Source organism: Notothenia rossii (genome assembly GCF_949606895.1).
Source record: "Notothenia rossii genome assembly, chromosome: 11".
Lineage (NCBI taxonomy): Eukaryota > Metazoa > Chordata > Actinopteri > Perciformes > Nototheniidae > Notothenia > Notothenia rossii.
The window spans coordinates 57643715-57659542 of NC_136910.1; the positions used below are offsets into that span (position 1 = coordinate 57643715).

Below are 15828 nucleotides of genomic sequence, written 5' to 3' on the forward strand. Positions count from 1 at the left end.
TGCAAACCACGCCCCGTAAAACTCAGAAAAGTTTTGTGAAGCCGCCATTTTTTTTTGCTGGAATTAGCATTATTAGCATTAGCAAGCGCACCAACGGAGAGAGACTAACGTATGGCAACACAAAAGAAAACTTGGGAGCGGTGGAGTGATGAGGAGGTGTCGGCAGTATGCGCCGTGAAGTGGTTTGCAGCCTGCCAGTAAACCCAAAGCAGAAGAAGAAGAAGTGACGTCAGCGGCTTCATTTGCGTAATTCTCCCTCAGGGAACTTATTCCGGTGTGAACGTGACCTACTATATAGTTACAGGACTAAAGGGTTCCGGGAACTATTCCTGGGAAAAGTACTTTGTGTGAAAGCGCCTAAAGTCACTTCAGTCGTCTCTTTAAAAATAATCCTTCATAGTAACAACATTTCACATATTTCACCCATGAGGATAAACTTGCATTTTATTGTGATTATTTTACAACATTGTTTCACAGCTTGGGGTTACAGTTACATTCATAACATGACATTAATTGTAATAAATCACATGATGCTGTCAAAGGCGTTCGGCAAGTTTGGATTGATTTAGAAAAAGCAGGAAAAATATTTGAAATGTAGAAATTTGATTTACATAAATTGTATTTATAGCGCTTTTCTTGAGCGTTGAGGTTCAAGAAAGGGCTATAAATACAATTTATAATTATTCATAATAATTATTCAGAAAAATGTATTTGATGATGGAAAAAAACCAATATACCCAAAAGTAAAGTTTGTCCCCCGAGGGTTTTGAAAAATAATAAAGAAACGTATTGTGTATTTTCATTATAACCTGTTTTATAATGACTTTATTTACTCCAGGGCCTCGCTGCTCATCATAGATGCGGCTGTATGCACGGATATTTATATATATATATGCTTTAATTAGTGTTAGGGTAAAGTAATGAGGTGATGTGAATCCACTTCCTTTGCTTAAGCCAGAAATTCACTTTTATTTATTGAGAATTAAAATGATGCATTTGATTCTTTCCTGTGTTTTTAATTAGTGAGAGGAGGAAGGACGCTGCTGCTGCTCTGTGTTTTAATGCAGCTAAAAGCAGACTTTACTGGTACTCATTTACATAATTCCCTGCCTCTCGCGTCAGAAAATGGAATAAGTATCTGATTGAATTGGATAAATACTACCTGGAAAATACGCAGTCGATAGCAAACCAATTATTTTGTTACAACATCACCTGCTGTGCTCAGTGAGATGTTCTGTATTCACTTTTTAAACTGAGCTGCCGGTATTAAGAGCTATTAAAGCAACGCCTCATCTCAATAAGCTGCACATTTATATTCCAGCTGAGCAAAGTTAGCAAAACTAATATCAGCTGCAGCATATCAGACATGAAGCTGCTGAGACGGGAGTTCAACTCAGTCGGATCGGATTAATGTTCGGCAATGAGAAGCAGATGGAGAAGGATTCAGATCCACATTTATATTAGATTTATTCATGTATCATTAGAAAGCATGTCCTCAGGGATGAGAGTAACACCTACGTCACTTCCGGGCGAAAATTACGGCCCCGCCCACTTTTGGGGGAAAACAAAGCTGTCGTTTGAATGGCGGTCAATACAAATGAAGACGTTTTTGCTAATCCGATCAGAATTTTTTGAAAAACGTGGATTTTCTGATCTTCAAAGAGCCCGATTACGATGGCCAGTCAGGCATTCAATCATTTGAAATCGACAATCGGTCTCGATCGATTTCCAATGATTTAATGTAATTTTTTGCCTGTCTGGCCATCGTAATCGGGCTCTTTGAAGATCCACAAATCCACGGTTTTCTTACATTTCTGATCGGATTGGCAAAAACTTCAGAATGTGTATTGACAGCCATTCAAATGACAGCGTTATTTTCCCCCAAAAGTGGGCGGAGCCGTACTTTTTGCCCGAATGTGTTACTTTCATGTATACTCCATACTGTACACCTTGCACATTCTTCTGTATTTAATGCACAGCTCTTCACTTTAAATTCTGATATACTGTTCATATTTTATTCCTGAGTACATTTTTTGTATAAATTTTCTTGTAGTCTTTTTATTTTATTTTAGATTTACTGTAAAAAAAAAAAAAAATCTCATTTTTTTACAATAATTTTAAAAAGGGAAATGTATATTTATTTTTTTCTTATTTTATGTTTGATAATATGTTCTATTTATTTTCTACTTTTTTTTCTTAAAATACTTTTCAAAAATATTTGAAATATATTTTTTTGTATGTTTTGATTTTATATTTATTATCCTTTTTTTGTTCATTTTATAATAATTAAAAATATATTTGTTCTATACACACACACACACACATCATTACAACTGACTGGGCTTATGTATGCACTATTATTAGAGCTGCACAATTAATGAGCATTTTATAAAAATCACAATAAGGATGGACTTGTGCAATATCCAAATCGCAGATAACGAAATATTTGAATAAGGCAAAAATATGTAAAAACATCTGCCGAGGCTTACAAACAGTATTCTACAGACTGAATACAAAATCCTTGTCTGGTACACTTATTAATTACCTCTAATAAGGTAAATCATATGGCGATGGCGATATCAGTCAAAATAATCACAATTACTTATTTTCTCCAAAAGCAGCTTCAACAATTCGTACACCTCTGATTTAAATTAGCTTGAATGCAGATCAACAAATTGTGCTTTTAAAAAAAAAAGCAAAAAGGTCTACAACTTTGCTTTGATTGCATCCCCCTCCACGACCCCGTGTGTCATCATCTGCTCTATTTCTTCAGATTTGAACCCAAATTCCTTCAGCACTTCCACCGTGTGTTCTCCGATAAAGGGGTCGGAGGAAAGGCTCGGCTCTGCAGGAGTTCTGGAGAGAACCGGAGCCGGACGAGGACTCTCTTCCCCGTTAGAGTCCGTGAGGAAGGAGTTCCTCTCCTGGTTGTGAGGGTGGGAGCTCACCTGCTGGAAGGAAAGCACAGGTGTGACGCACGCATCCGTCCGGTCAAAAACCTGCGACCAGTCCTCCTGAGATTTAGAAGCAAAACGTTCGGTGAAGATTCGCCTCAGCTCCGGCCAATCAGTGAAGCTCATCTGAGGAGGAAGAGATCCAGGGTCCAGATCCAAGCCTATAGGAAGAGGAAATTAAATGTTAAAGGGGACCTATCATGCAAAATGCACTTTTTGATGTCTTTTATAACTAAACATGTGTCCCCGGTGTGTCGGGGAACTCACGCAGCGTCAGAAAAGAAAACCCTCTCTCTTTTCCACCGTACCCAAATCTCTAAAAACGGGGAACAACGGAGCTGATCCAGATTTGCGTCCGATATGACGTAATATCTGAAATGTGGACCCACGGCCCTATCAGAAACGTTGCTATCAGAAACAATGCCCGACTGTTTTGGACGTAATATGGTCGGTGTTTACATTAGCATCGCTAACACTCAGAGCTAACCTGTACTGGAGAGCATGTGTGTGAAGAAGCAGGAAGTAAAAAGGAACTCACCTTGTGGTATAACCGGCAAGAGAGAAAGCCTTTGGGCTCCATACTGTTTCAGAAATAATCCTTGGTAATCCATGATATGGCGTTTCATCACGGCAGCATTTAGTTTAGACAGTAGCTGCTGGGTTTAAAGCTTTACACCCCAACAGCACTTTTGAAACAGGAAGTGAAATAGAGGGATATGAGGCATGACTAGAATGGGTGATCTGTTTGGTATTTGGAGCAAAACACTTCATAGACATGTTTTTTATATATTTTTATATATCTGAGACCTATGCTACTGCCTAAAAATACCATGATACAGTAGGTGACCTTTAAGCATCAGTTTGCACGTACTACTTTATAAGGTCCCCTATTATACTGTCTTCCATTACAGGTCTCAGATATATACAGAACCTGTCTCTGATTGGCTGAAACACCAAACAGATCATTGTAGCATCCCATAATCCCCTCTGTTTCAAAAGTGCTGATTCTCTGTCTGTTACTTTAGATGAAAAGAAGGAGCCATATATACACAACATGTCTCTGAAGTCGCAATATTTGAATAAAGCAAAAATATCTGAATGAAGTTTTTCCCCCGGCTTACAAACAGCATTCTACAGACTTAATACAAGATCCTTGTTTGGTACACTTATTAATGGTGGAGGCAAAATTAATTTCTACAACTTTGATTGGATCACCCTCCCGTGTGTCATCATCTGCTCTATTTCTTCAGATTCAAACCCAAATTCGTTCAGCACTTCCACCGTGTGTGCTCCGATAAAGGGGTCTGAGGAGAGGCTTCATAAGAGCAGCATTATATAACCGTGTGTCGGTTCTGCGCAGTACGAACCCTTCAGCAGTTGAGTGTAAAACTGCGGTTCGATGGCGCCCACGGCCACGTATTTTCCATCTGAGGTCTGGTAGGTGTCGTAGAAAGGCGCCCCGCTGTCCAGCATGTTCTCTCCTCGAGGGCGATCCCACATCCCGATGCTCTGAGACTTCCAGGCAAACGATCCCACGTACGCTGCTCCTTCCACCTGAGGAGAGAAGGAGGACATTAGAGGAGTCAGTGTTTCACTCGTCACCGGCTTGAGCTTCAATATCAGGACCCATGTATTTATTATCCTTGCAAGAAAGGGAGTAGTCATCAAGTAGTCATCACTTATATACAAGAGAGGGAGTTACACAGTCACAAGATGGAGGAATACCAGTTCTTCTAATCATACATCTTTCTTTTCATTTTCTCTCAAAATTCTGACTTTCTCAACATTTTTTTTTCTCAAAATCAAAATGTTTTATTTTTTCTCAAAATCAAAAAATTCGGACTTTTCTCTAAATATTCGGAAATGTTCCAAAAATCTAAAAATTCAGATTTTTTTTTAAAAAATCTAAAAATTCAGATTTTCTTTCAAAATTCTGACTTTTTCTCAAAATCTAAAAATTCGGACTTCTTCTCAAAATCTCAACATTCTGTATTTTTCTGAATACTTAAAATTAGGGGTGCACCGAATGGGAAATTCTTGGCCGAAACCGATACCGAAAATAGGAAACAGTTGGCCGAAAACCGAATACCGAAAGGCCGAAAATGATTAATAAAAATATAGATATATAGATACATATATATATTTCTATATATATATATATATATATATATATAGAAATATATAGAAATATATATTTCTATATATATATATATTTCTATATATATAGCGGGTACTTTTTCCCTCTTTTTCCGGCCCCATAAAATCGTGGTTCTATCAGGCCAGGGCCAGGACTGAACTAGTGACGTCAACACTCTCGACTGCTGATTGGTCAGGGAGAATCGTCACAAGATCGCGCGCGAGATCATCCCTAGCGTCGCATATATATCTAGAAGCAAGCTTGCAGCATTTTTATACACAGCATTTTTGTAAACGGAGGAGCTACAAAAATGGCAACATCAAAGAAAAGCACACCGTGGTCGACCGAGGAGGTGACGACATTCCTACATCTCATTGGGGATGATAAAATCCAGCGGGAGCTCGACGGAACAACTCGAAATGTGAAAAGTTTGTCCCGCCTACACTGCGTTGCTACCCCAGGTCCTAAACTGTAATGGGAATGCGCCGCGGCCTCGGACGGCCAGCGAGGCAGCCCGAGGCCTGAGCGAGGACGATTAGGGACGCTTAAACGGGGCTACCCCGCTGCAGTGGAAATGTGCCATTAGTGGCCAGCACTTAGTGCCCCAATACCGAAATTGGCATTTTTTTCTCCCCAGGATAGTCCCACCTCTCTAGCAGAGACTAAAAATGGGGGAAAAGATCTCATGAACTAAGTTCTCTTTTTAGTGTGAACGCTAAACTCCAGGCACTATCGGGACTAAACGGGAAAAGTACTCCGGTGTGAAAGCGCCTCTTGTGATTGCTTTGCTAGCAGCTACACTCAACATCCCAAAGAAGTATTTTGTTTTAATATTTGTGGATTATACACAACTTTAAAATCAATGAAAATGTTTTCTAGACAAGACACGGGTATATGATCATAAGTATTGGTTTGGAATTAGCAATAAAAATACCTTTGCTTTCAGGGTTAGATTTGAAGTAGGAACAAATTGCACAGGCAGTTTGAAAGAGGTGGGGGATGGAGATACATCATTGACTTATTATGAATATATTTCTTTGTGTCTGCTAGGTGTTTTACAACATCGGAGACAAGTTTATTGCCAGGTACATTTACAATGTTCTATGGTGTAGGGTGCAGCGAACAAAAACATGAGAAAAAGAGTTGTAGGAAAAGCTCTAGGTATATTGGTGTTTTTCTGTGTTGTTTCTTTCCGTTAACTGTCAAGTGGGAACTATGTATTTGTTTTGTATGTTTTTGTGTTTCTCTTATTTTCCTACGATACTGTTATGATTGGCTGTGAGTAAGATCATATGAAGGACAGACCATCTATTTCTATCTTTTCTTTTCTAGAGCGGGGCAGGTAATATAAGATTATTTTCTTCTCCCTGCTCCTTTTCGGGTATGGTGTGTTTATAGAGACATGTTTTGTAAATAAGTGTTGAAATGAAAGGCGAACAAGGCTCAAAGGTTTCAAAAAGACAAATATGTTGTTGACATGCTGTGCATTCATGTAATGCATAATGTGTGTGGGGTCAGTATCAGATTTTAAGCTCCCATTATATATATTATCTACACATAGACATTTTACAACCCTTGCTATCGAAACCCAGGACAACGAGAGTAAATGAATAATGTTTTCACTCAGACGCCAAACCTCGCTTAAACACGGGAACTCATTTTGGAGCCAATTCCCTTTCATTACGTTAGAAGGAATAATTTCTCTCTGTTCTGTTCTGATATTACATTTGCCTTTTAATTTAAAGAGGCCCTATTACGCTCTTTGGAGGGTTTGCCTCTCCTTTAGTGTGTTATATAAGTTTGAATGCATGTAAATGGTCTGCAGAGGCTAAAATAAAGAGTTTTTTGAACATAAAAGCATGAAAACATGTCAGAGTAGATACACTACATACTAATATACACCTGAACATCAGCAGGAGAGGACTCTTTAAAGTAGAGACACTACATACTAATATACACGTGAACATCAGCAGGAGAGGACTCTTTAAAGTAGAGACACTACATACTAATATACACGTGAACATCAGCAGGAGAGGACTCTTTAAAGTAGAGACACTACATACTGATATACACCTGAACATCAGCAGGAGAGGACTCTTTAAAGTAGAGACAATACATACTAATATACACCTGAACATCAGCAGGAGAGGACTCTTTAAAGTAGAGACACTACATACTGATATACACGTGAACATCAGCAGGAGAGGACTCTTTAAAGTAGAGACACTACATACTAATATACACCTGAACATCAGCAGGAGAGGACTCTTTAAAGTAGAGACACTACATACTGATATACACCTGAACATCAGCAGGAGAGGACTCTTTAAAATAGAGACACTACATACTAATATACACCTGAACATCAGCAGGAGAGGACTCTTTAAAGTAGAGACACTACATACTGATATACACCTGACCATCAGCAGGAGAGGACTCTTTAAAGTAGAGACACTACATACTGATATACACCTGAACATCAGCAGGAGAGGACTCTTTAAAGTAGAGACACTACATACTGATATACACCTGAACATCAGCAGGAGAGGACTCTTTAAAGTAGAGACACTACATACTGATATACACCTGAACATCAGCAGGAGAGGACTCTTTAAAATAGAGACACTACATACTAATATACACCTGAACATCAGCAGGAGAGGACTCTTTAAAGTAGAGACACTACATACTGATATACACCTGACCATCAGCAGGAGAGGACTCTTTAAAGTAGAGACACTACAGACTGATATACACCTGAACAACAGCATGAGAGGACTCTTTAAAGTAGAGACACTACATACTGATATACACCTGAACATCAGCAGGAGAGGACTCTTTAAAGTAGAGACACTACATACTGATATACACCTGAACACCAGCAGGAGAGGACTCTTTAAAGTAGAGACACTACATACTGATATACACCTGAACATCAGCAGGAGAGGACTCTTTAAAGTAGAGACACTACATTGTAAAAGCAATGGGGCTATTTTACACACACACACACACACACACACACACACACACACACACACACACACACACACACACACACACACACACACACACACACACACACACACACACACACACACACACACACACACACACACACACACACACACACACACACACACACACACACACACACACACACACACACACACACACACACACACACACACACACACACACACACACACACACACACACACACACACACACACACACACACACACACACACACACACCTACACCTAACTCCGGGGACTTCCGGTGGCAGTATACGCCGTGAAGTGGTTTGCGGCCTGCCAGTAAACCCAAAGCAGAAGAAGAGACGTCAGCGGCTTCATTTGCGTAATCTTCCCTCAGGGACTTATTCCGGTGTGAACGCGATCTGCTCTTAGTTCCATGGGCAGGGGCGCTGCCAGGGATTTTGGGCCCCATGAAAATATATCACATCGGGCCCCACCACCAGGCACAGGCCACGCCAACCAAGCACAATGCTGTAACCACACGTCCAGAACCCAACCGACTCATTTATGCTTTAAATAACTCCACCTGTACAGGCTTGCATCTATCTTGTAGTCCAATAGTAACTGCACAATATTTACTGACACTGAGCTGTGAACATATAACACTGTGCAGACTGCAACATTCTGCTGCAGTAGAATTCACTATTTGATATAACACTAACACTCCTGACAATAGACCTCAATAGTCATCTTTTATGGTGTACATGCCTTTTTAATAACATTTTTGAATGGAAAATTCATAAATCAAAATAAATATAACTTAAATATACATGACCTCTTAAATTAAAATAAAGTGAACATTAACACCAATATTATCCTTTATAAAATGCTATCACAAAAAAATAACATAAGCTGCAGATGTTTTGTAATTAAATAAATATACCAACTACAAAATAAGCAGGTATTAAAGTGTAAATGGACAACAAAACGGAAATGGAAATGAAAAGGCCTGATGGCTAAATCAGAGCAAAACTGGGTGACATACTGTCCCTCTCTTTTGTCTTTCTCTCCTTTCTTTTCTTTTTTGAAAGCCTGACTTTGTTTGTCTAGTGCAGTTGGTCCTTCATGGAAACCTGAAATAACTGATGTTTCTTTCCAGTTCAGTGTCGCAGAAAGAAATCCATTGATGTATCATCACCTCTCAGACCAATATGTTGAGCTTTTGCTCGTACAGGTGCTTGTTTAGACCTTTAAGTAGTTAGAAAACAACATTGTGTTTACTAGAAGTCTTTGTGTTTGTTTACACCTCATGAATGCAAGTCCAATATTGTGTCTTTTAGCTCCTTTTTGGGTCTCCACCACCCACTCATCCGTCTCTTTAGCTGCTAAATGCTAAACGATATTTAAAAACCACCACCTTTTTTTATCAGATAAAGACATTGTAACACTGGTGAGGGTTAACCAACACAGTACACTTGACCTACAGCTAACCAAGTACCCATAAAATCAATAAAAAGCTCCGTAAGGCTGAATGGAGGTACAGATACATCAATTAGAACAACCACGTCGACATTGTTTATATAGAAATATTGATTATAAACGGCGTTGTTCGCCCTGAAAAGTGCTTCTAAAAGACCCACAGCTGTGAATTTAGATTAAATGTGTCTTCAACCTCTGCTGAGAGTAATGTACGTTGCCTACGGCTTGATGCAATGCATGCTCTGATGGCTGCTGCCCTCTCAATTATTGAGACCGGATAGAAGATGCACAGTGACGCACATGGAGTCGTTGTTATTGTCTAGTGCAGTTGGTCCTTCATGGAAACCTGAAATAACTGATGTTTTTATCCAGTTCAGTGTCGCAGAAAGAAATCCATTGATGTATCATCACCTCTCAGAACAATATGTTGAGCTTTTGCTCGTACAGGTGCTTGTTTAGACCTTTAAGTAGTTAGAAAACAACATTGTGTTTACTAGAAGTCTTTGTGTTTGTTTACACCTCATGAATGCAAGTCCAATATTGTGTCTTTTAGCTCCTTTTTGGGTCTCCACCACCCACTCATCCGTCTCTTTAGCTGCTAAATGCTAAACGATATTTAACAACCACCACCTTTTTTTATCTGATAAAGACATTGTAACACTGGTGAGGGTTAACCAACACAGCACACTTGACCTACAGCTAACCAAGTACCCATAAAATCAATAAAAAGCTCCGTAAGGCTGAATGGAGCTACAGATACATCAATTAGAACAACCACGTCTACATTGTTTATATAGAAACATTGATTATAAACGGCGTTGTTCGCCCTGAAAAGTGCTTCTAAAAGACCCACAGCTGTGAATTTAGATTAAATGTGTCTTCAACCTCTGCTGAGAGTAATGTACGTTGCCTACGGCTTGATGCAATGCATGCTCTGATGGCTGCTGCCCTCTCAATTATTGAGACTGGATAGAAGATGCACAGTGACGCACATGGAGTCGTTGTTATTGTCTAGTGCAGTTGGTCCTTCATGGAAACCTGAAATAACTGATGTTTTTATCCAGTTCAGTGTCGCAGAAAGAAATCCATTGATGTATCATCACCTCTCAGACCAATATGTTGAGCTTTTGCTCGTACAGATGCTTGTTTAGACCTCTAGTAGTTAGAAAACAACATTGTGTTTACTAGATGTCTTTGTCTTTGTTTACACCTAATGAATGCAAGACCAATATTCTGTCTTATAGCTCCTTTTTGGGTCTCCACCACCCACTCATCAGTCTCTTTAGCTGCTAAATGCTGCAGAACCTTAAAGAGCAACTTCCAGGTTAAAGACACCTGTGAATAAATGTGTAGGAAAATGATGAATACACTAGATTTTCAAGAAAATATACAGAAATATACACTACAGTGACATCTGGCGTCATTTTTGTAAGAAATGTTCACTTCTGCATAAAAAAGCCTCGGCACGTGACCTCCCGCGTGTGACGTAACACGGGGGACACAAGGGGGAGAGCGGCCGGTGTAACGTATTAATAAACATGGATCCCAATGCTAGTTTCGACACAGAAGACACAGAAGAAGTTGAACATGAATATTCGAATGCATATGACGGACCACAACCTTATAATTATGAGAAAGACGCTATAATACTGGATACCAACAAAAGAAGCATGGCGTTTAGCTGAGCAATAAAAAGCTCCGTAAGGCTGAATGGAGCTACAGCTACATCCCTGAGAACAACCACGTCCACATTGTTAATATTAATATAGAAATATTGGTTATATATGGCTTTGTTTGCCTCTGTTAAGTGCTTGTAAATTACTCACAGGTGTGAATTTAGATGAATGTGTGTCAAAATGCACGGTGCCAACATCCCAATGCAGTGCATGCATATACGACTGTTTGTGTACAGCTGAGGAGGATTAAATATCATGGCAGCAGTTCTCTCTGTATCAGGACTTGTAATTCTCAGGCAGATGGCGTTCCTGTGATGGCGTCTGGCCGTTGGATCGGAGAGGCATCATAATTACAAGGAAGTGTCACTAACGAAAACAAGCCATGAACATTAGAGTATTCAAAAACGGTGTGTTATGAGGTGGTAGAAGTACTCAGATCTTGTACTTGAGTAAAAGTAGAAGTACTCAGATCTGGTACTTGAGTAAAAGTAGAAGTACTCTGATCTGGTACTTGAGTAAAAGTAGAAGTACTCAGATCTTGTACTTGAATAAAAGTAGAAGTACTCAGATCGTCAAGAACATATGAGTATAACGGCCCGTCCACACAGCGGCGTGTGTTGAAAGCTTCACCATTCACTTTGAATGGTGTGACGTTACTTTTCGCCGAACTGCATTGTGGGAAGCGAAGCGGAGCTTTGCTGGCGTGGCTCGCTGCAATAGTTGAGCAATGTTCAACTTTTGAAGCCTCGGCAGAAACGTCAGCCATTCGGATCATATGCCAGTACAAGCTCTAGCCAATCAAACCGCTGCTTGTGTGTAAGGGGCGGGAGATTCATGTGATTGGTTGTTGGTCGAGTTTCAGAAACGCCCGCCGGCAAGCTTCAACGCACGCCGTGTTGGAAGGACCGGGAAAGGTGAACATAATAACGATACGTTTAAATGTAGTTTATTACATTTTAGTTTTATGCAGGAAACTTGAATAAATTAAGTTAATGTTTTTCAAACTAATACACATGAAACACTACTTTGTGTACAGCTTATTATTGTTATGAATGGCTGCAACCGTGGATGTGTACTTATTTGATTGTTATATTATATGTGCTTGCCTTTGTATTTAATAAGTCAGTCTACTTGCTGTAAATGTATGGGTTTCTGATTTCTGATTCTTCTTAGATATTGAATAAGGAAAAACTATAACTAAAACCAGTATGCAAACAGAAATAAAGGAGAGTAAATTGAAGTACATACAGTATAATGTTTGGTTGTGGTATTGGTAGCGAGAGTAGTGTTGGTGTTGACTACATTTCTAGTATTATAATGTCCCTCTTTATAATATAATAAAAGTCCTAAAGTGCTGCAACATTCATCGTGCTAGTCGCATGCTGCTACCTCCCTACATTTTAAAATAAGAGCTGGTTGTGTCGTGCGTTTCTCTGCTGCAAAAATCGCTAGTGCTTCAACTTTTAATTATCAAACCTCCCCATGGTTTTGCTGCTGGCCGTGGGGCGAGGTGTATCTGCCAGCAGGGTCTGTGGCTGTGAAATGAGCTCAGACGCTGCCACACTGTGCAGAACTGCATCAACACAGTGGGAGGAACTTGCAACTGTCAATGAAATTTCTGTGAGTTTTGGTCGGTACGAAGAATTTCACATCGAGAAAAATACGAAGAAATAATAAGAATAATGAAAATAGAGCTCCAGCAGAAAGACCGTTTTAGTTTGTTGTTGTCTTATAATCTTCTCCTATTTAATATTGACTAATCCATTACTTGCACAACAATATCCTGCATTATATTTGTTACTAAAAAGTTGTATTTCCACATGTATATTTTCAAAATCCACGTATATATATATATATATATATATATATATATATATATTTATTATATATTATTATTATTATTTCCCGGTCTTGTTTTCTCTTACATTGCCTTGTTGCTGCTTCAATGCAAACATTTCCCAAATTGGGATCAATAAAGAACTTATCTATCCATCTATCCATCTATCCATCTATCTATCCATCTATCTATCCATCTATCTATCCATCTATCTATCCATCTATCTATCCATCTATCTATCTATCCATCCATCTATCCATCAATCTATCCATCTACGTATCTATCTATCTATCTATCTATCCATCCATCTACTTATCTATCTATCTATCCATCCATCTATCTATCTATCCATCCATCTATCTATCTATCCATCTATCCATCCATCTATCTATCTATCCATCTATCCATCTATCCATCCATCCATCCATCTATCCATCCATCTCTCTCTCTCTATCCATCTATCCATCAATCTATCTCTCTATCCATCCATCCATCCATCCATCCATCCATCTCTCTATCCATCTATCCATCCATCTATCTCTCTATCTATCCATCCATCCATCCATCCATCTATCTATCCATCCATCCATCCATCTATCCATCCATCTCTCTCTCTATCTATCCATCTATCCATCCATCTATCTATCTATCCATCCATCCATCCATCTCTCTCTCTCTCTATCCATCTACTTATCTATCCATCTCTCTCTCTATCCATCTATCTATCCATCAATCTACCCATCTACTTATCTATCCATCTATCTATCCATCTCTCTCTCTATCCATCTATCTATCCATCCATCCATCTCTCTCTCTATCTATCCATCTATCCATCCATCTATCTATCTATCCATCCATCCATCCATCTATCCATCCATCTCTCTCTCTCTCTATCCATCTACTTATCTATCCATCTCTCTCTCTATCCATCTATCTATCCATCAATCTACCCATCTACTTATCTATCCATCTATCTATCCATCTCTCTCTCTATCCATCTATCTATCCATCCATCCATCTATCTATCCATCCATCTATCCATCTACCTCTCTCTCTATCCATCTATCTATCCATCCATCTATCTCTCTATCCATCCATCCATCTATACATCTATCTATCCATCTATCTGTATCCATCTATCTGCATCCATCCATCCATCTATATATCCATCTCTCTATCCATCCATCTATCTCTCTATCCATCCATCCATCTATACATCTATCTATACATCTATCCATCTTAAAGAGGCCCTATACAGCTTTGTGGGGTGTTTCCTCTCCTATAGTGAGTTTGGTCAGTAGGTTTCAGTCGAGAAAAATAAGAAGAAATAATGAGAATAACAATCGGGCTCCAGCAGAAAGAAAATAGTTTATCTCTAAAGGGGGAAACAAAGACTCAAAGGTCAGAACTCCCCACGAGTGCTACTCAGAATAAATAAAGTGAATCACCTCCATTGGACTCCTTTGTTTACTTCCGGAACATAGTGACATCACTATGTAACACTCACGCTCCTATTGGCTAGTGCTCCAACACATTGTACGCGATATGTTAAGGGGCGGGACATCTCTAAGCGGTTGACCAATCACGACAGAGCCGGCCAGCTAACCAATCAGAGCACACTGGGCCCCTTTGATATTTTAAGTATATTTTGTTGATAACACTTTTGTCCTTTTATTTAAAAGGGGACCTATCATGCAAAATGCACTTTTTGATGTCTTTTATACATAAACATGTGTCCCCGGTGTGTCAGGGAACTCACGCAAAATAAAACCTTCTCTCTTTTCCTCCGTACCCAAATCTCTAAAAACAGGGGAACAACGGAGCTGATCCAGATTTGCGTCCGATATGACGTAATATCTGAAATGTGGACCCACGGCCCTATCAGAAACGTTGCTATCAGAAACAACGCCCGACTGTTTTGGACGTAATATGGTCGGTGTTTACATTAGCATCGCTAACACTCAGAGCTAACCTGTACTGGAGAGCATGTGTGTGAAGAAGCAGGAAGTAAAAAGGAACTCACCTTGTGGTATAACCGGCAAGAGAGAAAGCCTTTGAGCTCCATACTGTTTCAGAGAGAATCCTTGATAATCCATGATATGGCGTTTCATCACTTTAAAGCTTTATTCCCCAAATCAGCACTTTTGAAACAGGAAGTGAAATAGAGGGATATGAGGCATGGCTAGAATGGCTGATCTGTTTGGTATTTTGAGCAAAACACTTCATAGACATGATTTTTATATTTTTGTATATATCTGAGACCTATGCTATTGCCTACAGATAGCATGATAGGTGACCTTTTATTCAGATTTTAAAATCAGGACTTTTACGTTACATTGAGTAGACCAGAGTTCCCGTTAGAAGATTTTTTCGCCGGTCAACATGTCCGTTAAAGTTTAAATCTTCCGGGACAAAATTTGAAAAGTGCGAGTCAAAGGTCTTCTTTGTTATTTATTGAGCTTTAAACAAATTGATATGATTCGATATTAAACAAACCTAATTATAGTAGAGTAACTACATTATTCAAAAGTGTACAGTAACTTACAATAACACGGGAATAATAAACGGGAGCGCTCTCTCCCTCTCCTGACAGCCCGTCAGTATCATGCAGCTCGCGGATCAGTAATGAGAGACCCGACAGTAAAACTAAACATATCTATAACTAGTTACGGTAGTTTGAGAGGTAATTAAAATAGCTACGTGTGATATTCTAACCTGAAGTGTGTGTTTTGTCCGCTCACCGCTGCATGTGATTATGCAGAGCTGC

At 39.3% G+C, this 15828-nt stretch overlaps 1 protein-coding gene across 1 annotated transcript in view; it reads right to left on the bottom strand.

Moving 5' to 3' along the window:
- Positions 1–426: 426 nt before the first annotated feature.
- Positions 427–15828, bottom strand: part of amacr (alpha-methylacyl-CoA racemase) — a 40886-nt gene continuing 25484 nt past the window's right edge. Inside the window, exons 5-6 of the mRNA XM_079659214.1 lie at positions 4322–4508; positions 427–3115 (exon numbers count right to left, since the gene is read on the bottom strand). Of these exons, the coding sequence (XP_079515340.1) occupies positions 2706–3115; positions 4322–4508 (597 nt within the window). The 3' untranslated portion in view covers positions 427–2705. The remainder of the gene's footprint in view (positions 3116–4321; positions 4509–15828) is intronic.